The 27131-nt window shown below is 40.9% G+C and overlaps 1 protein-coding gene across 1 annotated transcript in view; it reads left to right on the plus strand.

Moving 5' to 3' along the window:
- Nucleotides 1-27131, plus strand: part of EIF2AK4 (eukaryotic translation initiation factor 2 alpha kinase 4) — a 101013-nt gene that overhangs the window by 42275 nt on the left and 31607 nt on the right. The window contains exons 10-23 of the mRNA XM_065940517.1: nt 1571-1677; nt 2274-2431; nt 6086-6513; nt 7053-7122; nt 9212-9295; nt 11248-11370; nt 13209-13313; nt 15446-15503; nt 16225-16304; nt 20006-20107; nt 21309-21362; nt 24115-24351; nt 26178-26253; nt 26795-26916. Of these exons, the coding sequence (XP_065796589.1) occupies nt 1571-1677; nt 2274-2431; nt 6086-6513; nt 7053-7122; nt 9212-9295; nt 11248-11370; nt 13209-13313; nt 15446-15503; nt 16225-16304; nt 20006-20107; nt 21309-21362; nt 24115-24351; nt 26178-26253; nt 26795-26916 (1804 nt within the window). The remainder of the gene's footprint in view (nt 1-1570; nt 1678-2273; nt 2432-6085; nt 6514-7052; nt 7123-9211; nt 9296-11247; nt 11371-13208; nt 13314-15445; nt 15504-16224; nt 16305-20005; nt 20108-21308; nt 21363-24114; nt 24352-26177; nt 26254-26794; nt 26917-27131) is intronic.

Raw genomic sequence — 27131 nt, forward strand, 5'->3', positions numbered from 1 at the left:
ACTCAACTGGTATTGGGAAATTGATTCTTGGTGTGGGGATACACTCTCGCCTCAGTAAAATTGGGTGCAAAACCTTTTATGTAGTCAAATGAAGAAATCAGTTGATGAAAAATATGTACAGGATGATGTCTTTTTTAACTCTTTGTTCACAAATTAAAACTGTATCTTTTGTTTGAATGGTTGTCCAAGAATTTGTCCTTATCAGTAATGTTTTAATATTTGCAAGGAGAAAGTATTCACATGTTAGTGATGTAATTAAAAGTTAATTTTTAATTTAGGGGACAATACAATATCTTTTACAAATGCTTTTATTGCAGTCTTTTCTTTCCTCTCAAGGTATGAAATTAGGAGTGCTTTACTTTTCAGTACTATGCCATGAGAAAATTAAATATTACATTTTATGGTAGTTGCTGTCACCACTTCATAGGTGTAGATTTAAGTCCATAATTCACAATGATGATTGATTGTTTTAAATACCTTTTTATAGTTAGGGCCACGTGCTACCAAGCAGTGCTCCTTGGGTCATTGTTATGAAAGCCAAGCAGCTTATTGGATTAGTTAGAACAGTGATTCTCAGACTTTCTCTTGGATTGAATCCAACTAGAGTGCTTGTTAAAGCACAGATTACAGCCCAGCGCCCCGTAGTTGCTGATTTACTAGGACTGGGATAAAAAATGGGTAGGTCTAACAAATTTCCCAGGTGATACTGATGCTGCTGCTCGAGGGGCCCCACTTTGAAAAACACTAGCTTAAAGGTATGTCTTGTTTTCATTATTAAACAAATTGTTTGCTAGAACATTAAACAGAAAGGCTCAAGGAATGACAATTAAAAGAAACTGGGTGGTAATATGGGGCTTCCCAGGCGGCTCAGTAGGTAAAGAATCTGCTTGCAATGTAGGAGACACAGTGTAGGGAAGATCCCCTGGAGGAGGGCAGCTCACTCCAGCATTCTTGCCTGGAGAATCCCATGGACAGGGGAGCCTGGCGGGCTGTAGTCAGTAGGGTCGAAAAGAGTCAGACACAGCTGAAGTGACTGAGCACATACGCAGGTGATAAAATGTGGGACTTTTGAAAAGTTGTTCTTAATTGTTACCAGCATACTTCAAACTATGATGAACAGGCTGCATCTAAAGTTTGTCACCTTAGGCCCCAGCCCTGCATCAGCTAGCTGTCTGATTTGCTTTTCCTTTGGAAACTCTTATGACTGGTCCCCAGAAAGGCTTAGGGTAGCATGGCAGGTCATTAAGCTATTAGTGGGAGTGAAAATTCATGACCTACTTGTGCTATCTTATCCTAGACTTTTAAAAATATTAAAAAATGAGTCAGGCTTCTGGCCTCTGGAAACTATACTTTTTTTATTCTCCCACTTATGCAGCCTGGTGCTTGGCATATAAGTCCTGCAAGAATGTTTATTAAATTAAATTCACTTAGGGGCACGTTTTGGTCCGCAAGTAACTTGATTTCTCTAATGTGTATCTTCGAAAGATAAACCCATAATTAAAAGCCTTGGATTACTTTATTTAGCATTTATTTTGTGTATTGCTGAGATTCTTTTTTCCCTCTCACTGAGGTGTGTCTGCTTAGATGACAAGGAAAGATGGAGTCCTCAGCAGTTGTTAAAACACAGCTTTATAAATCCTCAGCCTAAAATACCTTTACTGGAACAAAGTCCGGAAGGTGAGTCTGTTACCATTCTTTTCTGATAGCCTGTTTAACATAAATTATTTTGAAAGTCTACATAAACCTAAGACTGGAAAGGACTGCATGGATCATTTGTTTTATCTATTTTATGCTGAGCTATACATAAATCCATTCATTGATTGTGTCTTGTGTACATGGAGGTTTTTGGCCATCCTGGTTTTTCATAGCTCCTCTGATGGAATGTCTGGCGGTGCAGCCTCTTCATGTGGATTCACCTTTATTATGTCACCCTCACTGCCTTGGAACTAGTTTTCCCTGCTGTTACTCAAGTAGCAGATGAAGGAGCCTCAGTAGAGACTGGGATGATCAAGAGACCTGGATCTGGCTCCTGGCTCTGTTGCTCAGTCATTTCTCTACCCTCAGTTACCCTCCCTGTAGACTTGGGCTAATTAAATATTTCTACCTACTTTAAGGCATTCGAGGTGAGGAAAGTATTAAAGGGTCAGCCAGGTAAGAGGTACTTTTTAAAGCTCCTCGGCTGGGGCCCCTTCCTCCCACGCCTACATCATGGTTGGATGTTGCAGCTCTTCTCTATTTTCAATTACTTAGTTGCCTCTCTTGTTTTATCTCAGATTCTGGAGGACAAGATTACGTGGAGACTGTCATTCCTAGCAACCAGCTACCCAGTGCTGCGTTCTTCAGTGAGACCCAGAGACAGTTTTCCCGCTATTTCATTGAGTTTGAAGAATTACAGCTTCTCGGCAAAGGAGCTTTTGGAGCCGTCATCAAGGTGTGATATAGAGTTGTCCCCAGTCCCTTTTAGAGCTCTTTCCCTGTTCCATCTCTGTAGAGGTAAGGATTTATATTTTGAGGGTAGGGAAGAAAGTGAATACAACTATTTGAGACAATGATCATCTTCCCCTTAATGTAGTTAAAGGCTTCATTTAAAGTTACACTAGACACATTAAGAATGCATCATTCCTCTTCCTTTGCTTGATGCAGTGCATTAACATGATAACCACATGATTATAACAGTCCCTCAAGTGGAGTCAAGACCTCTGCATGAAGAATGTTTTTGTCTGCTTTGCTTCAGAAAGAAGGTTGTTCTCTTTTTCTCCCATTTGCTTTTAGAGTTGCTGTAGCTAAGAGAGTTACAAGGTTAGAACCGAGATGGAATTCAAACTGGGAAATGGCCCAGATGGTCTTAATGGCTTTTATTTTCCAGCTCTTATCGAGATGGAAAACTAGTGATACGTTATTAAGGTATGCTGCTGTTAGGTCTTGCCTTCCTCATTCCAGGCTATTTGGGCAACTTTTATTCTCATCTTCCCCTTGAGAGAGAGAGTTCAGTTCTTTTTTGTGTAATTTAACTATTTTGTTAGAATTTAACAGGCCCAGATTACCGTTATCAAATCCATATGAGAAACATGTCATCTTACCCATAAGAAGGTAGCCCACCATCAATAGAGCAAATGTCTGTTTAGGATTCTGAAAGTATTATTAAAAAGCTTTGCCTGTCTCACTGTGGAAGGCCTTTTACACTGAAAAAAGAAGCAAATGAGTTTTTCTGTAGTAATCAGGGACAGAAAGACAAACTTCAGCAAGTTTTCCAAAAAACAAAGTCATAATATCATGGAAAATTTTCAACTTTTTTGAAAGTGTAGACATTAGATGACTAAATAAATCTGCTTGGGCAGACATATTCTGATCAGGTAATCACAGTTATCTTTAAGAGGAGTAGATGATTGAAATATATATTACCCCTCTAACTCACATCGTAATTTTGATCTACTTCTTTAACTTCTTTATGTTTAGATTCTTCAATGCAAAACATGATCAAACTTCATTTCCTTATAAGTACTTAAAAATGGTGATTATTGTTGTCGTTCAGTTGGTAAATTGTGTCCGACTCTTTGCAACCCCATGGACTGTAGCACGCCAGGCTTTCCTGTCCTTCACTGCCTTCTGGAGTGATTAGTAAACTCATATAACAAAAACATTTTAGTAATTTAAGCCCCCGTGTTTTTCCTGTGGTTTCTCACTTTGAGAACCTCACAGCCCTCACACCCCATCTCTATTTTCATATTAAGGTAGGGCTTTCTGCTCAGAGGTCTGGCATTTCATTAGCAGTTGGAACTGTTACTGTTCATGCACCTCTGCATTTTAATAAATGAATTCCTAAGAGTTCCAGTGTACCAGGCCCCACACCACAGCCAGTGACTCACAGTTGTTTCCAGACCAAACTTGGGTCAGCTCACCCACTCTCAGTAGAGCCAATCTACTGACACCAGGATTTAGTGAGAGAAAGTGCAGGCACCAAGCAAAGAGTAAAGGTAGCTAATGCCCGAGAGACGCAAACTCCCCAGTCGATTCCAGGGAAGCAGTTTTCTAGTGGTAAGGTGAAAGAACCGCAGGGTGAGTGATGAGTTCATGAGCAGCTCTCTGGTTGGTTGATGACATGGTAATAGGGTGGTGTCACAGGAGTTAACATCTTAAGTCCTTGGACTCCACCTGGTCTGGGGGGGCTGCATGCTCATGTTCATCATGCAGTTAGTTTCTTCCATCTGGTGGGGGTTTTAGTATCTGTAAAACAATTCAAGAATGTGCTTCAGACACTGTTATCTATGTCCTTCAGGAAAGAACTAAAGATTCTGTGACTGTTCTATGGCTGATTCACTTTTTAAATCATCCCAATTCTCCTGGCCCAACTATTATTTTTTCGTCACTCTGTGTTCACATTCTTTCAGTCATTATTGAGCAGCCTTTTGTGACTCAAGCTTTTCTACAAACAAGAGGCAGGCTGGGGACTTCATGGCTGATTTATCCTGGGAAGGCCCTATGGAGCCCTGCTTGGTTATATATGTGATATGTGTGATATATACTGAGACATAAGGTTGAAAGACAGTGCCAAAACTTCCCACCATCCTCCGCTCTATTAACATGGCAGTGAAAGGACTGTCATTTTTGGAGTGCACATTCCCTATTTGAAGCTTGTGCTAGGTGGCTCACAAACCTTGTCTTTTAATCTTGTGATATTCTTATAGAATAGGTATTATCCCATTTTCCAGATGAGGGAACTGAGGCTCAGAGAAGTTATTTCATTTGCCTGAGGTTGCATGCATCACTAAGAGATATCAACCAGCATTCAGACTGACCTGTTTTACTCAAAAATATCTTTTGTACCACTGTTTTCATACCCCCAAAAAACATAATCTGAAACTCATTTTTATCGTGTTCCTTTCTCACTCCTAAAAGTAGTTTTGATATAGAAATTGAAGCCCATGAGCCAAGCAAGAGAATGATGCTATCTTTTGTAACCAACTAGTTTCTCCCTCTGCTATGGGCAAGTTGTTAGTTTTTATCACTTCAGTTGACCTGCATGGTTGGGATTGGAATGTTCAGAAAACAAAATTTTAAATAAAATTCTTCAGTCAATTCAATTGTGTAGTGAAACTGCCCAGGATAAGGATGCCTCTATGTAATATACAGAGATTTTTCTTTGAAATGTTTTCTTGTATTTTTCTTTCATTCTTAATTGTATTGTTCTAGTTTCCTTACATAACATCGATTGTAAATCTTCAGTCTTAGTAATAAAAATCAGTGGGCAGTAAATGTGTTATTGCCAGTTACCTTTATTAATATTTACTGAGTACTTTTCTCTGTGAGGCCTTGATACAGGTGCTTCACTCACATCACTTCATTTAATCTTCAGTCACCTTTGAGGTAAGGACAGTGGTATAAGTGCCATTTTATAGTTTAAAAAAATGAGTTTCAAGGCAATTGTCATTTGCCCAAATTCTTTATAAGCTGATGTTTAGAATTTGCATGCAGGTCTGTTAAAACTATTGGAGTTCAGTTTGTGTTTAGTGACTTTTAAGTGTAAAAAAAATATTGGAAAGAAACTAAAATCACCCTCTAAAACTTTATACTGAGTTTATAAATAATTTTTTTAAAACAAAGTTGGAAAAGCAACAAGGCTTACTTGGAAATTAGATAGCAGATGTGATATTGGAAAGGCAGGGATATAATTGTGAATAAATTAAAATGGAGATTATGAATTCCCTAGTGGTCCAGTGGTTAGGACTCCATGCTTCTGCTGCAGGGGGTTTGTGTTCCATCCCCAGTGCCATGAATCCTGCCTGCCATGGTGTGTGCCACCTCCTCTCCAAAAGGCTTATACAGTAAAATGGATATTATGTTTTTCCTCAGAGTCTCCTAGCAAGCTAAATATATCTAGCTTGGGGTGAGATGTTTTCTAAGTTTTTGGCAGCCACACCTTTGTTCAGCCTAAGAGCTTCAGATGTGTGGTCCTCGACTGTAGCTGTGGATTCTCGCTAAGGGGTTCCCCTGGGAGGGGCGGGCTGGCGCAGTAGGAATGCCAATCCTTGTGCAGTTCCGAGTGGCTGACCCGCTGGACCCCTCTTCCTTCCCTTTCGCGCGGCAGGTGCAGAACAAGCTGGACGGCTGCTGCTATGCGGTGAAGCGCATCCCCATCAACCCGGCCAGCAGGCACTTCCGCAGGATCAAGGGCGAGGTGACGCTGCTGTCACGCCTCCACCATGAGAACATCGTGCGTTACTACAATGCCTGGATCGAGAGGCACGAGCGGCCGGCGGGCCCGGCGACCCCGCCCCCGAACTCGGGGCCCCAGGCCCAGGACGGGCAAGCCTGCACCCAGCCAGCGGGCGACAGCGACCCGGATGGCCCGGGCAGCGTGGAGGCGGCCGCGCCGCCGCCCATCCTCAGCAGCTCGGTGGAGTGGAGCACGTCCGGGGAGCGCTCGGCCAGCACCCGCTTCCCCGCCGCAGGCCCAGACTCCAGCAGCGACGAGGAGGATGACGAGGAGCAGGGCGTCTTCTCACAGTCCTTCCTGTAAGAGCCCCGGGCGCATCCTGCCTCCCTGCCAGGCCTGGGCAGGCGAAGGGGGACTAGGTTAGAAATCCGGTCCTGTAGACTGTGTGGGAATACGTGTACATGGAACTTATTTTAGAGAGGAACCAAATTCAGTCCAGAGATTTTTTTTAACCTCCTGCTTATCTTCAAGAGATCTCCAAAATCCAAGTCCTGGAGGAAGGAAAAGTAGAAACTTCTTCCAATTCTTCCTGTTAATACATTTAATAGGATTTTTTAAAGAGTATTCTTTTTAGATAAGCGCTTCTAACTCTGGAAATAAAGAAACTAATTTGGAGTCTTGACATGGGGCCTACTGCAGTTCTAAAAAGGGTTACAGAACCAATAATTAATGATCCTAAAATAAAGTTTAATTCATCTCAGAATCCATCCTAGTTATTTACATTCGTGGTTTTATTTCATTGTATCTGATTGGATGCAGTTTATTATGACCCCTAGCTATTGATTTATATATAACAGGGATTTGGTTTCTTTAGTCTTTCTCTAATTCTCTTTTTAAGACCTGCTTCAGATTCTGACAGTGATATCATCTTTGACAATGAAGATGAGAACAGTAAAAGCCAGAATCAGGTAAATATATAAATGGAAATGATACCATTTTATTCTTCATGGGATGGGGACATAGCAAATGTTTGATGTTACACACCTCAGGTAAAATAGTAAAGCCTTAATCTGACATGCAAATATAGAAACTGTCAATTTTAAAAGCATGATTATTTAAAATACACTACCCATGTGATTACTTATATATCTTAATTTATCCACAAAATAAAACATGCCTGCTTTTAGAAGAAAGGAATAAAGTCACATGCTGGGTTTTTTGTTTTGCTTTGCTTTTGGTGAAAACTATTTCCTAGAGGACTTGGGGAAACATGTGGTTGGGCATGAAGGTTGAATGCAAATTATTTGGGGAGATAAACAGCCTAATTGTGGAGTTATGTGGGTCTCTCTCACATCAGTTATAATCTTGATGACTTACTCTCATAAACCATCCTCTAGAACAATGTTTTAACATTGTAGGTCATGATCCTGTAAGAGGTTATAAAATCAGTTTCAAGGGTTACAACCAGCTTCATTTTGTTTTCAGTGCTATAGAGAGGAGTATAGAATGCAAAATGCCTAACACTACTAAAGGTAAACTGCTCACAGGATTTGTCTCTTTTGAGTATGGTATTGTAAAATATAACATGGTCTGAAAGATTTGAAAGCACCGCTTTAAGCCTTGGACCCCACTCAGTTCTGCATCTTCCTTCACCCAGGCCAGCAGAGCCCCTCAGTGCTGATGACTTGGAGTTCAGGGTGAGGCTTTGTGATCTCTAGGGCTGTCGGTAGTTGCCAGAGAAAGCTTCTGTAGCTGGGGACTGGATACAGTGACTTTATTACCAAAAATAAAAATAGAGTTACAAGCAGGGTGCATTCACAGTAGATAAAGGTAAGTCTACACATAGACTCTCTTTGATAAGCAGTTAAATTGGTTTGAAGGAGGTTTGAATGCATTAGCCAGCATTTTTTGTAAGTACTTCTCTTTTCTATTAAAATCCCGCTTAAACCCCTGAGGAAGTTTAAGGAATAATAGCATAAGTAGTCTAAGCTAGCTGCTTTGGTTTTAGCATTAGTTATGCATTTAATTATTAAGGGGGCACCAAATTTACAATTCTGGCTTTGCTCAAGTAAGTGAGACATCCTATGGGGCACTCTAATTGATGGGTAGAAGCCTCTAAGAGATTAACAATTTTCTACAGATAATCCCTAGAATGAATAAATAATTCAAGAGTAGAATTTGGAGAATTCCCTGATGACTCAGTGGTTAGGACTCTGAGCTTTCACTGCTGAGGGCCCAGTGTTCGATCACTGGTCAGGAAACTAAGATCCACCTCCACCCACTCCCCCCCCTCACAAAAAAAAAGTAGAACTTGATTGTTTCCATAATGAGTTATTTTTCCTTTAATAAATAAAACACTGAAAAATGTTTCCACACAAAAAAATGCAAATCAGAAACAGTCAAATACTACCTAATATTTTTTTATACTTGGGAGTAGGAAAGAGTAATATGTCTTTTAGAAGAAGAAAGAATTTTTTTTGAAGGGACATGAGTTAGAAAAATAGCTATAGGGGACAACTGTGTGGAAAAGTGGTGTGGGGGATTGTTCACCCTAAGTGGCAACTGGGTGGTGGCTCTTTAGTGCTGTAGCCAAGGGCAGTGTGCCATTTGGTAACATGATCATATTTAAATTGTTTCTATTTCCAAAGGAAGCCCACCATCAAAGGTGACATTCCAGTAAAACTGCAGCCTTAAAATATAAACCTGTATACATTCTACCCCTTCTTACCCATAGGAAGATAACAGTGGTAAGAAGGAATTGATTTTGAATCTTTCTGTGGATCGTGCACCTTTAATATCTATTTCCTGTTGTCCCTTTCATTGGTCTATACAGTAATAGACCTATAAACTGTGTGTTAGATTCTGGTATTGGCAAAGTTGCCTTTTAAGTGCAGTGAGCGTCAAAAAGGACAGTGGTTGTTCTGCTCACAGACCTACCCTCCAAGGCAGCATGATGGCCGTGTATGCGGTAGGGCGGGCATAAACAACTTGGTGACAGTAATGACCTTGTTTCATTTCAGCCTCATTTTGAGCTCTCTTGTGTTCCTCTTGGGTTAGGATGAAGATTGCAATGGAAAGAACAGTTGTCATGAAAGTGAGCCACCAGCCACCACCGAGGCTGTGCACTACCTGTACATCCAGGTGAGGCCCTGGCACACAGCTCAGTGACTCAGCAACTCCCAGCAGTTACTGCCGAGTAGGTTTTGAGAGATGAGAGCGAGCAGAAGAGGGCTCAGCAGCACTGCCAGGGATGAATTGGCCAGAGAGGATTGCAGAATGGAGGCCCTTTCCCTCAGCCTTGAACCCGAGCTCTCTGGTACCAGAGCAACAGACAGCATAAGGCAGTGGTTTCCAGTTCTAAGCTCACCTGGATTGTGGAAGTTTACTTCCTAGATCCACCAGTCACAGCTATGTGAGCTCAGGCAAAGTTCTTCAGCATCCTGTGTGCCAGGGTTCTGGGACATTTAATCACCTGTAATTTAATTTAATCACCTGTAAATTAAACAATAGCAGGTACCAAGATCCTTTGGAGAAGGCAATGGCAACCCGCTCCAGTATTTTTGCCTAGAAAATCCCGTGGATGAAGGAGCCTGGTAGGCTACAGTCCATGGGGTCCCAAAGAGTCAGACACGACTGAGCGACTAAACTTTCACTGTCTAAACTTTAATGACTTGTGAGGAATAAACACAGTAATGTGTATAAAGTAATTAGAACCATACCCGAGGCCACAGGCGCTAGACTGTTCATGTACAGAAATTCTGTTTTGTCTAACAAGTTAAATCTGGGCAAGTAAGTTACGAGGCATATAGCATCCTCGTGTGCACAGAAGACACACCAGCCTGGCTTTAGGAAAGTGGCTTGTCCTGGAACCCCTGAGGGAGAGGAGAAGCAGCTCCAATGAGGCATTGCTAAAGGGAAGCCTTTGTCCTGCTCCTTCTCCCAAGGGGCACATTCTGGACAGTTGGGAGCCTGTCAGCAGAGGGACAGCCGCAAACCAAAGAGGAAAACGTGCCTCTGGCCCAAGAGAACAGGACTATGGGTCATTATTAGTGTTTTCAATCACATCTGCAAGGAGGCAGATCTTTAAATGTGGGATTCATTACCATGCCAAAGAAGGAACCCTCAGACAAGTGTAATGTTTCAAAAGAGGTTAGTTAGGTGGCTACTTTACAGACGCTGCAGCCGGTTTTAGGTTTTTCCTAACATAAACCACTCACACTCATGGTAAAGTGTTTGTCCCCCAAACTGCTAACTATTGAGTAGCTTCTCCATTCCAGGACTCTCTGAACAGTTACAGTGAAGCGGAAGTACGTAAGGGAGGTGTGTGAAGTGCGGGTACCAGCATGGTGTGGGAGGCAGAGGCCCTCTGGAAGACAAGTCAGAATTTGTAGATGTCATTCTGAGCCTGAGAGGGTATTTCTCTCTTTTAAAATGACATGTTCCTCTATTTAAAAGCAACAACAAAAAAATCCTCCATGAGAAATCTCAACTTTGATGCTAGTTTGAAACATACAGTCTGGTTTCATGAATCAAATGCTATATGTTGATCTAAGACTTAAATGACATTGCATTGTTTTCTGATAGGTTAGTACAGTCAAACAAGATGAGATAGAGCCCTTTCTTGAATATTTTATATTTACAGCGTTTCACTGTAGACTTGAAGGCCATTGTCATTAATTTAACGTACAGATGAGAGAAGCTAGTGACATCATGTAATTACTAATTAGCCCTTCTTGAAAATGTAGGCTTGGAAATGATCTTATAAAACTAAATAAAATTTTATTTAATTCTAACTGTTTTTGTATTACTTGTGACAAGGCTTTTAAAGTCTTATTTTTTAATGAACAATAATATGAAAAATAAGAATGATTTTGTTGGAGTGCTAAGATTATGCTTCTTTCCCTCAGTTTTTTTTTTTTTTAATACTATTGGTTTCTTTTTTTAATTAAAAAAAGATAAGCCTTTCCTGTAAGTACTGTAAGTACTTAAAATCTGTGGTACATGTTTTAAAATACAGGATTACAGTAATTGCCATTGTTCTCCTTGACTGAAACTCTGTCATCAATTCCTGCCTGGTTCGTTCTTATCTATAGATGGAGTACTGTGAGAAGAGCACTTTACGAGACACCATTGACCAGGGACTGTATCGTGACACTGTCAGGCTCTGGAGGCTTTTCCGAGAGATTCTGGATGGATTGGCTTATATCCATGAGAAAGTAAGCTTGGCAACATTTCACATCTGAGATATTTCACATAAAATTTATAACAAAAGTAAATGTGAGACTTGAGAAAAACTGAAATAGAGGGGGAAATTATGCATATTATGAAATAATCTATTTTTACAGGAAATAGGACATATCAAAAGATAAGAAAATAGCATAAAACCTCACAGTTCAGAGAAAACATTGAAGGATAGGACAGGGGTCAGCAAACTATGGCACCCACAGGATCCCTACCCACTTCTGTTCAGCCTGTGAGCTAAGGCTGGCTTTTATGTTTTTAAGTGGTTGTAAAAAAAATTGAAAGAAGGGTAATATTTCATGACACCTGAAAATTCTGTGAAATTCAAGTGCGTGTCCGTTAGTCACATTGTCCTGACAGTTTGTGTGTGTCCGTCAGTCACGTTGTCCTGACAGTTTGTGTGTGGCCCGTGGCTATGCTTGTGCTGCTGCTGTATAGTTAAGTAGTTGTGACAGAGCCTGTATGGCCCATAAAACCTCAAAGATTTACTATCTGACCCTTTACAGAAAAGGTCTGCCAGCCTCTGGGTTAGGTGGAATAATTGAACAAGTATGGAAGGTGAGGATGATTCCCTGAATGGTTTAGATAAAGTGAGAGTATAATTGATTCACGCCAAGGTATGTGATTCTGACTCAGTGCTGCCCTTCCTAGGAACATGGAAAACCAGAAAGTTATCTAGCAAGAGCAGAGATGAGACTGAGTAACATAGCTTGCCATGTGTATCAAATGTCACTTTAAAACTAGAAATTGTCATCATGGTGTAAATGCTGATGGACCTAGCTTCAGGATGAGACGCAGCTTACATTTTAAACATGAGATTATCTAATGCATTAGCATAAATGTTTTTTTTTTCCTGTTCCTCAAGTTTCTTTAACCTTAAAATGTTTATACTGTACTATATTTATACTAAAAGACCAGGACTATAATTTACAGATGTCTAGTTTAGAAAGTTGTGACCAACCTAGATAGCATATTAAAAATCAGAGACATTGCTTTGCCAGCAAAGGTCCGTCTAGTCAAGGCTATGGTTTTTCCAGTGGTCATGTATGGATGTGAGAGTTGGACTGTGAAGAAAGCTGAGTGACAAAGAATTGATGCTTTTGAACTGTGGTGTTGGAGAAGACTCTTGAGAGTCCCTTGGATTGCAAGGAGATCCAACCAGTCCATCCTAAAGGAGATCAGTCCTGGGTGTTCATTGGAAGGACTGATGCTGAAGCTGAAACTCCAATACTTTGGCCACCTCATGCAAAGACTTGACTCATTGGAAAAGACCCTGATGCTGGGAGGGATTGGGGCAGGAGGAGAAGGGGACGACAAAGGATGAGATGGCTGGATGGCATCACCGACTCAATGGACATGAGTTTGAATAGATTCCGGGAGTTGGTGATGGACAGGGAGTCCTGGCATGCTGCAATTCATGGGGTCGCAAAGAGTCGGACACGACTGAGTGACTGAACTGAACTGAACTGAGTTTATATATAGAGGAAGAAATGAAAATGGTGTTTGTCTCCCTGACCAGAACAGGGAGATATGATGCAGTAGAGAGAAAGATCATTGAAAGTCTGATAGAAGGATGCCAAAGGGAACCGCTTGGATCAGACCTGATCAGGACCACCAGCAGGTCAACTGGGAGAAGGTGGCAAAGGCAGTCGGGAGACATTACAGAGGCCAGACAGCCTGGACTAGCATGGTCTGCAGGATATGGCCTCATTCAATGTTTATCACTAGGTTGTCCTTTTAAACAAGGAAACAGGAATAATACAAGCTGTTCTTAGGAAAAAATATTGTTGGTTTCTTTGCTCTCTTCCATCAGGGAATGATTCACCGAGATTTGAAGCCTGTCAACATTTTTTTGGATTCTGATGACCACGTCAAAATAGGTGATTTTGGTTTGGCGACCGACCATCTAGCCTTTGCTGTGAGTATTTTTTTTATTGAAGTGTGCCTAAAAACGGACACATGTACCTTGATTATCCTGTTTTCTAACATTCTCATGAGTTCCCTGAACTCTGCTGTGTGATCCCCAGGAAGTTTACAAGTCTGAAGGGGTGGCTGCAAATTATCTTGCAGACTTTGAGATTGTGAATATGTTTTAGTAAGTGCATTCCACTTGAGAGACAGACAATTATTAGTTTGTAGTTGATGTTTAGGGCAAAGGCATATAATATTTTATGAAATGATTTGGTATTTTTGTCTACCATGCCAGACACTGGGCAAGACGTTTTACACTCTAGGGACTTTTAACTTAAGGAAATAAGATTCAAAAACCATGAAACATCAGGAGAATGAGTTCTAGACAGCATAAGTCAGAAAGTATTAATGTTATTCACAACATTGTAGTTTAATAAACAAAGCTAAAATAATGTGAGAGAAATAGTCATATAAGATTAAAAGACAGTGAAGATTTACATATGGTTATGAGGATAAAGAAAGACTGTATAGAGAAAACAGCATTTCAGATGGGCCTGAAAGGACAGGTGGGAGTCCAGTAGGCTGGGACCGAGGGCAGGGCCTGGTGACACCAGAGTCAGGGGTTCCAAGAGAAAGAACATAATAAGCAAAGGCCTTGGGGTAAGCAGACATGACTGTGGAAGGCCAGCCTGTTGTCTGGTTGGTTGAAACTATGAGTGTAGGGGAGCCTTGAAAGAAGATGGCTTAAGGTTAGGGATTCTTGGAGGTGATTAAATACTAGGGGGAGAATTTTACTTAACATCATGAGCCAGAGCTTAAGGCACCAAAGTCTGTGGGTAAACACAGTTAATTCTAAGGGTGGTCAGAGGAAGAAATTAATGGTGAGAAGCACCAAAGGAGCTAAATTAGAAGGTGACATTAGAAGGAACAGAGAGGGAGGGAGTGGAAGGGGGACAGTAAGGAAGTGATCCTGACCAGAATGGTGGGGAATTCAAAGAGTGCTAAGACCAAATGAACAAATTTAATTTGATGTCTTGGCTTTAGTCTATAGCCAATGTCTGTCAGCTTTAGTGTTTAATCTATAGACAGTCTATGTCTGTTGGCTTTAGTCTATAAACAGACATTCAGTCTATGTCTGTCGGTCTTTAGTATATAGGGGCCTCCCTTATAAGGGGGACTTCCCAGTTGGCACAGTGGTAAAGAATCTGCCTGGCAATGCAGAAAATGTGGGAGACGCAAGTTTGATCCCTGGGTCGGGAAGATCCCCTAGAGAAGGAGATGGCAACTCACTCCAGTATCTTGCCTGGGAAATTCCATGGGCAAAGGAGCCTGCCAGGCTACAGTTCATGGGGTTGCAAAGAGTCAAACACAACTGAGCGACTGATCACATGCCCATGAAGTAGATAAGAGCTCAAGTTCTGGATGCCCCCTGCCCTGGGTCAGAAACCTTGGGTAAGTTATTTAACCTCATAGTCTCTTCTAAAACATACGCCTAATATAAGTACCGAATTCAGAGTTGTCACCACAATAAAATAAGAATTTAGGTGAGCCCTGGAACAGTGCCCAGCTCTGAGAATGTTACAGCTGTTGTTATCGGTGACAGTGCTTATAACAGGAATCCATGGAGTGATGTCAGAAAAATAGTGATTCTGGTTAATGCAAGACAGCACTGTCACAGATGTGTGGAGGAGGTAAGGCTCCCTAAGAGGTATTAGCAGCTCTGGAGGGATACATTTGGTGACCAGCCTCTGGGAGAGAAGAGTGAGAATTGATCCAGATAAAGTAATAGCAGTGGGAAAGTTAGAAAGTGAGTTTGTTGTTATTAGTCTTCTTTTACTCTTTCCAGTAAATAGATTCTGTTCTGAAATATGAAGATAAATTAGTTTTGGTAAACTTTAAGGGGTTGCAGCCATGAAGGAGGTCTGTGGTGAATTGCCCCTCTCCTTGACCTCATTGGGTTTCCAGTGAACCCTACGTTAGTAGGCTAACTGAACTAAAAAAATTTATAGCTCAGAAAAGCATTATTGTAGTTGTCCTGGAGTCTTTGTAGTATTTTTTATTCAGTCTTCATTTGGAAGTGATAATCCATTCCTGTGGAATAATATTTTAATTTGATATTTGGCTTACTTATATTTTTAGGCTGACGGCAAACAAGATGATACATCAGGAGATCACTTGATTAAATCAGACCCTTCAGGTAAATCCAGAAGACTGTGTATTTAATGCGTGTGTTAATAAGCAGTCCACAAAATTTCCTTTTTTCTCTTTTATCTTTTTTTTAAACATACAAAAAGCTGTACGTATGTAATGTATACAACTTGAGGCCTTTCGAGGTACATACATACTTAAGAAAACATCACCATAATCATATCCATCACCTCCAAGTTTCTCCCTGCCCTCTTACTTAAGAAAGGACAATTTTAAATATGCAATACAGTATAAAATTTCTCAATTTGAAACCTGTTTTTCATTTGTAAAGATTTTATTCTAAAGCAAATTATAATTATTCATTAAGTTAACAAAATTATGAATATTCTTTTAATTTTTTTCCCCTTTTCATTATACTGATTGTCCTTGAGGACTCTTAAGAAATTAGATCTTCAATTAGAATAATTCGGTTCTGTGGGCAGGCAGTTATGCTATGACCCCAGGTGGTAATGGGAGATCACTTCGTGACCTGGCCTGTCTGAGCTCTCCCTGCCTGAGATCTGCTCTTACCACAGCAGAGCCAAGGTGTATGGCCAGCCAGCCATGATTTAGGGTTGACAGCTTGGTGAAATGTATGCTGCTTCTTCCTGTGAATAGTGTCAACAGACTGTGTCTCACTCTTAAGAAACTTTTTTTTTTTTTTAAATAAAAATTTGCCTTATCTCTAAGTCCTGTTATTAGACACCTTTTCCCTGCCTTCTTCCATGCAGGTCATTTGACTGGGATGGTTGGCACTGCTTTATATGTAAGCCCTGAGGTCCAAGGAAGCACCAAATCTGCTTACAACCAGGTAAAAAAGAAGCTGTGGGGGGAAAAGGAAAGGTCTCGAGAGATGAAGATCACAGCACTCGGGATTCAGTTACCAGCTGAGATAGTGGGAAATATTCATTTACTCAGTCTGTCAGTTCAGTTCAGTCACTCAGTCGTGTCCGACTCTTTGCGACCCCATGGACTGCAGCACGCCAGCCTTCCCTGTCCATCACCAACTCCCAGAGCTTGCTCAAACTCATGTCCATTGAATCTGTGTTGCCATCCAACCATCTCATCCTCTGTTGTCCCCTTCTTCTCCTGCCTTCAATCTTTCCCAGCATCAGGGTCTTTTCCAGTGAGTCAGATCTTCGTATCAGGTGGCCAAAGTATTGGAGTTTCAACTTCAGCATCAGTCCTTCCAGTGAATATTTGGGACTGATTTCCTTTAGGATGGGCTGATTTCATCTCCTTGAAGTCCAAGTCTGTATTACGTGTGTATTGAGTGACTGTTCCAGGTAGGACACGTGATGCCCAAAGACAGTGACGGAAGCTGGCACTCTTGCTGCCGAGGAGCTTACAGTCCTTCTGTCCATCTAAAGAAGATTTGAACTAATGGCCCTGGGACCATAGGGAACAAGGCAATCAACTAATAAGACATCTTATTCCAGCCTTCAGGGGGCTTGTCCACTGATGGATGAACCAAACAAGTAAAAATTCTTAAATCACAAACTGTGTAAGAACTAAGAAGAAAAGAAATGGGATCCAGTGACCAGAGAACAATAAGGAGCATCATCTTTAGGTTGACTGACTATAGAAAGCCTCCCCGAGAGGACGGCTGTCCTGATAAAAGAGGAAAAGAGGGAGAAGTCACAAGAGTTGGGGCCTGGAGCTTGGCTGGGAGGGGAGAGGGGTAAGCAGAGGAAATAGCACCTCAGAGAGAAGTGTGTTAGTATGGGTTTAAGCTGGCGTGGCGTGGTGCACTTAGGACAGCCACAAAGAAGGTCAGACTGGCTACAGCGAGGTAAGCCATGGGGGGCACGAGGCACGGAGCAAAACTGGGAGGAATGCCAGGGTCAATGATGCAGGGCCAGCATGGCCGTGATGAGGAATGAGCACCGGCAGCCCATGAAGGATCTTGAGTGAGAGAGTTCATTCCACCTGCTGCCGGATGCCTTGGAGAAATCCAAATGGCGCAGCTGAGCTAGGACAGGAATGATGGCAATAGATACCGGGTTTGTTTAGTCACTCAGTCATGTCTGACTTTTTGGGACCCCATGGACTGCAGCACGCCAGGCTTCGCTGTCCTTCACTATCTCTGGAGCTTGCTCAAACTCATGTCGGTTGAGTCAATGATGCCATCCAACCCTCTCATCCTCTGTCACCCACTTTTCCTCCTGCCCTCAGTCTTTCTCAGCTTCAGTATCTTTTCCAGTGAATCAGCTTTTTGCATCAGGTGGCCAAAGTATTAGAACTTCAGCTTCAGCATCAGTCATTCCAATGAATATTCAGCATCAGTGATTCCCCTTAGGATTGACTGGTTTGATGTCCTTGCTGTCCAAGGAACTCTCAAGAGTCTATTCGAGCACCACAGTTCGAAAGCATCAATTCTCTGGCACTCAGCCTTCTTTCCGGTCCACTTCTCACATCTGTACCTGACTATAGGAAAAACCATAACTTTGACTATCTGGACCTTTGTCGCCAAGTGATATCTCTGAAGTGTGCAGATATGAGATACACATTGGAGGGGAAGTGACAAGTTTTCCTAACGGAGTGGGTGTTGGGTGAGGAAAAGGAAGGAAAACGGACAGTACTCAGCTTTCTGTCTGGAGCGGCTAGGGGAAGGGTGGTTGACTGAGCCAAGGAACCCTGAAGAAAGACCTGGGAGGTGGAGGAGAGGATGGCAAAGAAAACCCTGTCTGGAACATGTTAAGAAGGATATGCCAGATGAGAAATCTGACTGGAGAAGTCCAGTCTGCTGCTAAAGACTCAAGTTCAGAAGAAAGGTCAAAGTCAGAGGTATAAATTTGAGAGTCACCAGCACACAGATGGTGATTTAAAAGCTTGAGCCCAGATGATATCACTTAGAGCAAGACCCATAGGGGTAAATTTTTAAAATACATGAGGCAGGCAGTCTGCATCAAAGCATATTTTCAAGCTTGTGGTGGCAACTCTAGTATGGGTTTTGATTCTGACAGGAGAGCACCAAGCAGTGACAGAATTGAAGGAGACCTCCAAACACCAGGCAAGGATGAGGGTGTAGAGATGGGCATGCCCACCCTGAGGGAGGGGAGGCACCTTTAGTGTCACCACTCCAGTTTAGCTTGCAAGAGGGTAATGGAATTTCCACCTTTTGAAATGTATCCTAAAGAAACAACCTGGGATATCCAAAAAGATTGGTGTGAAAGGGGTCTGTCATAGCATTGTATATAACAGTGCGGAATTGTAAGTGTTTAAAAGTAGGGAACTGGTTAAATTATGGGGCTTCCATGTAATTGAATATGTCATTAAAATCACGTTTTAGAAAAATGACATTATAGTATTAAAATATTCTTTTGTGTTAGGAGAGTAAAAGTTACAGATGACACTGTGGTTCTAGTTTTAGTGTGTGTGTGTGTAGATATTTTTTAAAAGGCACAAAATAGGCATATCTTAGCCATCAGTAGTGAATATCTTTAGGCAGTGGGGTTATGGATGGTTGCTATTTTATTCTTGGTGCTTTTCTGTATATTCCACATTTTTATACAGCTAACGCATAGGAAATGACATGATGAATGTTTGTTTTTAAGACTTTGGCGGTCACTGGTTAGAGAGGCTCTCCTACTAATGTTTGAGTCCAAATGCATTCAAGTTTTCCTTGCAAACGGCTTCTGTGCCTGTGTACAGTGCACCATGAGCAGTCTTACCCTTGGCCTGGTTGTGCTCGGCTGCCACAGTCACAGGACCTTCTGTACATCCTCTTCCCCTTGGCAGCTCCCTACCTGAGACTCTGCACTGACTTGCCTTTTACCCTCTTTACTTGTATTTCCATATTTGTGAGGATTTGTCACACGATATTTCTGTTGTGCTATGCTTCTGTCCTCATCAGTATGGCTTTGGAATCAGTAGCTGATATTTGCTATCAGATGCAGATTGTGCTGTGTTTCCCTTTTGAGATGATCAGTAAAAATGCAATTTTGTTGTGTTGTTTAGTTGCTCAGTTGTAACTCTTTGTGTCCCCATAGATTGTAGCCCACCAGGCTTCTCTGTCCATGGGATTTTACAGGCAAGAATACTGGAGTGGGTTGCCATTTCCTACTCCAGGGAATCTTCCCAACCCAGGGATCGCATCTGTGTCTCCATATCTGCAGCATTGCAGGTGGATGCTTTATCACTGAACCACTGTGGAAGCCCTGTAAAGATACAGAGCTAACTCTTTTAAAGAGCTCAGTTGTCCTTGCTCTGTAATAATTATTCTCAAGTGTATGGCCAAGGGTTATCTATGTCTGTGGGTCGGGCTGAACCAGTTACAATCAATTTTTAAGAAAAATGTTGAAGTCATGCCAAATATTTTATCATATAAATATAAAAACCTCATCTTTCTTTTATACTTACAGGGTTTTTTTTAGGACAGTTAATTTTTTCTCATGTGCTTATTTTTCACTTAGGTGAACATTATCCCATCTAACAGTGCTCATCCTCTAATTTCCTTTTGGATTATGCTTTCATATCCAGGCTCTAAATGTAATTCTTTTTCCTCCTCAGAAAGTGGATCTCTTCAGCCTGGGGATTATCTTCTTTGAGATGTCCTATCACCCCATGGTCACAGCCTCAGAAAGAATCTTTGTTCTCAACCAACTCAGAGATGTATGTATCAGATGTTTTAGTGCCTCCATTTCCAGTAACCTGAATCTTAGTATGGACATTAGAATTCAGTGCCGGGTATTTATCTGTTATTTATAATGTAGAAAGAGGTGGTCCTGCTGTAATTTTCTATGTTTTCTAGTAAATGGAAATTCATCTCAGCTTATGCACTTACAGTGATAAGAAACTTACTCCAAATTGATATATTTTTGGAGATATTGCTAGATTATCCTTTTTTAAAATATTTTGAGATTTCCTCATGATTTTAAAACAAAGGAATTTTAAAATTTTGCATAATATCAATACAGTTATAGCAGTGGGAAGTGGTTATAAGGATAGCAAATATTTAGATCTAGAAATTAAAAGGTTCCAGCTGAATGGACCAGATGTAGTAATGCCTAAAGAATACCACTATAACCAGAAGGTAAGTGGGATCTGGGGTAAAAATCAGCCACTTGAATTTTTTTCACAATGAGATCTCCTTCAGTCTTCTTGGGTTTGATCCCTGGCTCTTCCCAAACTAAAAAGGACTAATGTTGGAGTGTGTGAGGTCAAGGGTGCCCATGGGCATCAGCATTAAGATGAGGGGAGAATAAGGTTAGCGTGAGGAAGATTTAGATTCACATATTCCTGTGTAAGAGAGATGGAGAATCTTCCTCCTCCTTCCTAGAGCAGAATCAAGTATGCATGTCTGTTGGTGTTAATCACACACAGTGTGACTAAGAATACCCCGTGAGGTATCTGAGGAAGGAGTGTGATAGTTTAACTGCCAGGTTAATGTTATGATTGAGGTCTTATTTGCCAGAAAGGTGAGAAATTCGAGGGGGTGGGTAGAGATTTTCTTGTTGGTTTTCTCTTACTCTGTGTTGACCATTTTGTGTTTTTACCCTTGTTTGTTTAATAAAGCTACTCTTGTCTTTCTCTGAAGCCATTAGATGGTAAAATACTTTGTTCTCAAATGAGGTGCTTTCTGTCACCTAGTCTGTTATTTGGGTGAAGTTAGTGTTAAAATAATACGTATGTCCTTGAAAGGATGGACATTGGGTTTCAAGATGAGTTTCTTGTCCATTTCCCCTTGTTAGCAAATTTTCATTTCTCTATTTGATTTTCTTAGCTCTGGTGAGTAAAATGCTTTCACATTTTATTGTGAAAATGTGGCAGTCTGCCAAGCACTTGCTGACTTGAATATAATATGTTTTTTTAGCCCACTTCGCCTAAGTTTCCTGAAGACTTCGATGATGGAGAGCATGCAAAGCAGGTAATTTTCTGATACTTTAATTACTGTGTTGTCACTCTGGAGTTTTAATTACTATTTTTCTTCTTCAATTAGTAATCTTCTGCCACTCATTCTCTTGTGTCGTGGGAACAACGTGGGGGGAAAATATCAAAAGATGGAGTACTTAAAATGTATTTAGACTTGAAATACACTGTAAAAATGCCAAGGGCTGGCATAGAAAATTAACAAACTACAGGGTTCTTTTTTGTGATTCATCATGCTTTTGAAGTACTGTTTGGACCTTTGGCTTAGCTATTGAAGAAAGAGAACACTCTTACAGCTCGTTGTTTGAGATAAAGCTTGAAACTTTAAGAAAAAGAAAATTTTAAAACTAATTTTGTCCTGTCTTATGTTGGTTAAAGTAGCTCATATTGTAAAGGGGAAGACTAAATAGCCAGATGATACAGTAATTTAAACAAAATAATTTTTTCTCCATACTATAAATACGTGTGTGTGTGTGTGTGTACACGTGCATGCCTGCTAAGTTGGCTTCAGTTGTGTCTGACTCTTTGCTATGTTATAGACTGTAGCCCGCCAGGCTTCTCTGTGGGTTTTCCAGGCAAGAACACTGGAGTGGATTGCCATGCCCTCCTCCAAGGAATCTTTCCGACCCAGGGATCAAACCTATATCTCTCACATCTCTTGCATTGGCAATCGGGTTATTTACCACTGGCACAACCTGGGAAACCCCTGTAGTATATGTATGTCATAGTAAATTATTAGCATCTGGCTAATATGAAGGAAGAATTATTAGTGAATTTATTACAGTGCTTCTGATGTGCCTTTCTTCTTAGTGCTGGCTGTTTGCCTTAGAGGAACCTTCCATGGTTAATACTCTTGACATGCAGAAGTTTATTCCTTAAACTGATTTCTTAACAATTATAATCAAGGCAGAATCTGTTATTTAAATTTTAATGTTGAGAACAGAAACCTAGCTAGAATATTGCATTAATATGCAATATTTTTTTATTATTAGTTTTGTATCTGGATGGACAAGTCACTTAACTTTTTTAGACTAATTTTCCTTCCCTGTAAAATAGAGATATTAAATATCCTTTATTTTATATTAGCACTAATATCCTATAATTTGGTAGCATTTAGCATATGACATTTGTTTATGATTCAAGGGACCCATTCTGCCTCAAATGTTGAATTAGTGAAGAACCATTAGAAAGTGGCTTCCCAGGTGGCTCAGTGGTAAAGAAACTGCCTGCCAATGTAGAAGACACAGGTGTTGATTCCTGCATCAAGAAGATCCCGTAGAATAGGAAGCAGCCACCCACTCCAGTTTTCTTGCCTGGTAAATCCCATGGACAGAGGAGCCTGGTAGACTACAGTCCATGGGGTTGCAAAGAGTTGGATGTGACTGAGCGACTGAGCATACATTAAAAAATACATTGAGTCGTGTTTCTCCTTCTTGTACTAGCTATTATCATTGGTCTGAACTGAGCTGTTCCCTGTGTTTTTTAGGGTGTCATAAGTAAATACTCAAATCACAGCATTTCCCTGTAATGAGGTCAGCCTTATTCAGCATTCCCACATGGTGGCTCCTGTGGTGTTGTAGTTAAACTGCAGACACAGCTCAGCTGTACAAACCATTTCTCAAGACAGTGATTATCCTCCTAGCACAAGGGCTTACTGGGCACCCTGGAGCATTTGCACTGGGGCTGGATAAACTTAACCATATATAACCATGTATAAACCATGTATAAACTTAACCTTATATAAACTGTATGAACTTAACCACCACAGCCACTGCCACTGCTGCCTCCCTTATCACGTTGTTGCTATTTATCTGCAAGAAGGCAGCATAGAAAATGCTTATTGACTGAGTATAACAGTTATTGCAACATACAGAAATTAAGTATTACTATTGATTTTGCTGAATAGGATATTATTTTTACCAGTTTAACATATATATTCATAAAGTTATATCATGTCAGTTCCTTTCTTTATATGAAAAATAAATTACCTGTGTTTTTAATTCTAGCCTCAACCAGGATTAAGGATTGTGGGGGAGGGTATTTTAAAGATATGTAATTAAAGGTGCTTGATGAGATTCATCTATATTGAGGTTTTCTGATCTCAAATATTCCTCTAACTCCTTATAAACAAGAGAATTACAGAATCATTCTGGGGCCTTTCAAAGATTTAAGCAGGGAGCTATAGTATCTTCAAATAGTTCCCTGCTTAATCAGGTAGTAGCTATAAAGGTTAAATAAATGAGTAACAAGAGAATTCAAGGGAATGGTATTGATACAGATAACATAAAAACAAGATGTTTTCTACTGATTTAGGGATTTCAGCAGCTCTTAAGCAGTATATTTTCTACTAAAATTAGGCACCTAAAAATAGCTTGTTTTATGTTCTTGTATCTTGTCTGGTTTAAGAACTGTACCAAAAAATCTGTATTTTAGATACAGTGTTTAGAAAGCCTAACTTTTGCTTCTCTGCCTTTGTTGAAGATTTTTTTGGTCCTTTGTAACAGTGAAGTACAAAATGGGCCTCTACCTTTTATGAAAGATATTATATTAATATTACCTTGTTGCACAATCCTGTGACCATAATGAACTATTGCGGGGAAATGACAAATTCAGAAATTTCAGAAATATCAACTAAAATGCACCATCTACGGGGAAGAAGTATGTCCTTTGGGACCTGAACCAACCACCAGCTTGCTGGGAGAATTCCTGAGCACCGTCCATCGCATCCCATTCCCAGTATTGTGTTGTAGAAATCTGTCATCTCCTGGCTGTTGAACCACGATCCGGCGAAGCGGCCCACGGCCACAGAACTGCTCAAGAGTGAGCTGCTGCCCCCGCCCCAGATGGAGGAATCGGAGCTGCACGAGGTGCTGCACCACACCCTGGCCAACGTGGACGGGAAGGCCTACCGCACCATGATGGGCCAGATCTTTGCCCAGCGCATCTCCCCCGCCATCGACTACACCTACGACAGTGACATACTGAAGGTGGGGTGAGCCATGGCTTGACAAAGGGATCGCGTCCCATTCCTGAATTTTCCTGGGTTCCTTTAATGCCTCCAACACATTTTTTTTTTTTGATTGAAGCATAGTTGATTTACAGTATTGTAATAGTTTCAGGTATACAACAAAGTGATTTAGTTATATATATCTATTCTTTTTCAGGTTCTTTTTTATTATAGGTTATTATAGGTTTTATTATAGGTTTTTTCCTAAAGGAAGTCAACCCTGAATATTCACTGGAAGGACTGTTGCTGAAGTTGAAGTTCCAGTTCTTTGGCCACCTGATATGCACAGCCAACTTATTGGAAAAGACCCTGATGCTGGGAAAAGATTGAAAGTAAAAGGAGAAGGGGATGGCAGAGGATGAGATAGTTAAATAGCATCACCGACTTAATGGACATGAATTTGAGTAAACTCCAGGAGATGGCACAGGACAAAGGAGCCTGGTGTGCTACAGTCCATGGGGTCACAAAGAGTCAGACAGAACTTAGCCACCAATCAACAATAATTACAAGATATTGACTATAGTTCCCTGTGCTATACCATAGGTCCTGGTCCTACATAAGCTCTTAGTTTGAGATCTGTATATGCAAAATGTGTGCATGTGCATTATTCTAGGAAGAGTCACACTTGTAGGAGTTCCTGATCCACCCCCTAACCAAAGAGAGTAAGGAGTACTTTTAGAGACCAAGCCCTGGCCCAGCTGCCCAGTGCTGAAAAAATCAGTTCAGATCCAGGTCAAATAGCCAGTAGCTCCCAATACTGGCTGCGCATTAAAGTCACCTGTGAGGCCCTTTGACAACGCAGAGGCTCAAGGCCCTACGTCCAATATAGAGACTTGGAGTATAAGTGTGAGGCACTTTAAGAATCTCTTCAGGGACTTCCTTGGTGGTCAGTGTTTAAGACTCCATGCTCCCAGTGCAGGGGCTCCAGGTTCAGTCCCTGGTCAGGGAACTAAGATCCCGAGTGCTGCAACTAAGACCCACTGCAGCCAAATAAGTAAATAAACAAAAAGAATCTCAGTTTAAAAGCTCTTCAGGTAGTTTCTGAAGCACAAGCAGGTTTGGGAGACTTCAACATTTTCTTTCTTAAAAGCAAAAACAGTCTGATACAGGATAGCAAAATGTTAAAATTTTAGAAAGTTGGGTGAGTTAATAATAGATATTTGTTATATTCTCTATACATTTCCATATGCTTAAAATAGAATTTGAAGAGTAGCAGAGAAAGTCCTGGTAAGGTTTGTGGAAGATCAGTATAGATTTCAGGGGCTAAGTGGTTTTTCTTCACTGGTATATTAGATATCTACAGGATTGTGGTTGACTTTTTAATTGTTGGTTTTTTGCTTCTCTATTGTCTTTAATAAATTTTCTGTAGTGAAATAGTGCTACTTGTATTACAAGAAAAAATGAAAAAGAAAGTTATTTACAAAATATGTAAATGCCATGTAACTTTCAAGAGGCCCACTATGAAATATTGTAGTCTGTGGGAGGGGGTTTGATGCTGTTAGATGTTTGACTGCCACAGTATCTCTGAAAGTCCTTTTGGAGAGTTGTGTGTAGGACTAGCTGTCTCTGAAAGACACACATCACTGTTGCTGAGAGCTTGGACTTTGAACTGAGGAAGCCTTCCCAAAATAGGGCATGTTGCAAGACATGTAGTTTTCTCCTTTCCAGAATATGTTCAAAAGAGGTTGAGATCTCTTTTGTGATCTTGGGAATAAGCAATATAATGCATACAACCACCCACAGAAAGATATTTTGGGCAATCCCTTTGATCAGGCTTTAATGACAATTGAATTGGTCATGTTTTAGGGCAGCTTCTCCATCCGCACAGCCAAGATACAGCAGCACGTGTGTGAAACCATCATCCGCATCTTCAAAAGACACGGTATGTCCTCTTTTAAAAACATGGGCCTTCTCAAAAGACATTTTGTTTCCTCTTCAGAAAGTCATGTTAATGGACTTGGGTGCAGCCATGCTTTACTTTTAAATTCAGTTACACTCACTTGACACCCATGACATTTAAGCTTATTTTCATAATTCAGCTTGTGGAGGGGAGACAGATTTGAGTATTATAACCTTGTTGCTAAAATACAGTTGGTTTGTGGAGTCAGAAGTATGACTAGGGAATTTCCTGGCAGTCCAGCGATTAGGACCTAGTGCCTTCACTGCCATGGGCCTGGGTTCAATCCCTGGTCAGGGAACTAAGATTCCTCAAGCTGTGTGGTGCAGCCAAAAATAGGAAATGTGACTAAATTAACAAACTTAACCTTAGATGAGCTTTCCATTAGTAAACTTAGAGGATTGAAGATAGAGTGATTTCAGCAGTTCCAGTGGCAGATTCTTAACTGTCACATTTGTGTTTGTTTTAATTTGTGTCTGGAAAGCATGAGAAACAGTGACTAGTTATTTTTTCTCATTTGGTGTAGGAGCTGTCCAGTTGTGTACCCCACTGTTGCTTCCCCGAAACAGACAAATATATGAGCACAACGAAGCTGCTTTATTCATGGACCACAGCGGGATGCTCGTGATGCTGCCTTTCGACCTGCGGGTGAGGCTGGGAGGCTTTGCTGACAGTGTGGGTGCTATGCCTGGGTCCCAGGGCTGGTATCATATTAAAGGAATACCCCCACCAATCATTCTTCCCCCCAGGCTTATTTTCTTAATGTCACCTCTAGGAAACATAATGTTAGGAGAGTTATCAGGGTGAGAGCATCATGGTAAACCTTTGACCGTGTGTGCATCCACCTTAGTGCTTATGTAGAA

This window comes from Muntiacus reevesi, chromosome 7 (genome assembly GCF_963930625.1).
Source record: "Muntiacus reevesi chromosome 7, mMunRee1.1, whole genome shotgun sequence".
Classification (NCBI taxonomy): domain Eukaryota; kingdom Metazoa; phylum Chordata; class Mammalia; order Artiodactyla; family Cervidae; genus Muntiacus; species Muntiacus reevesi.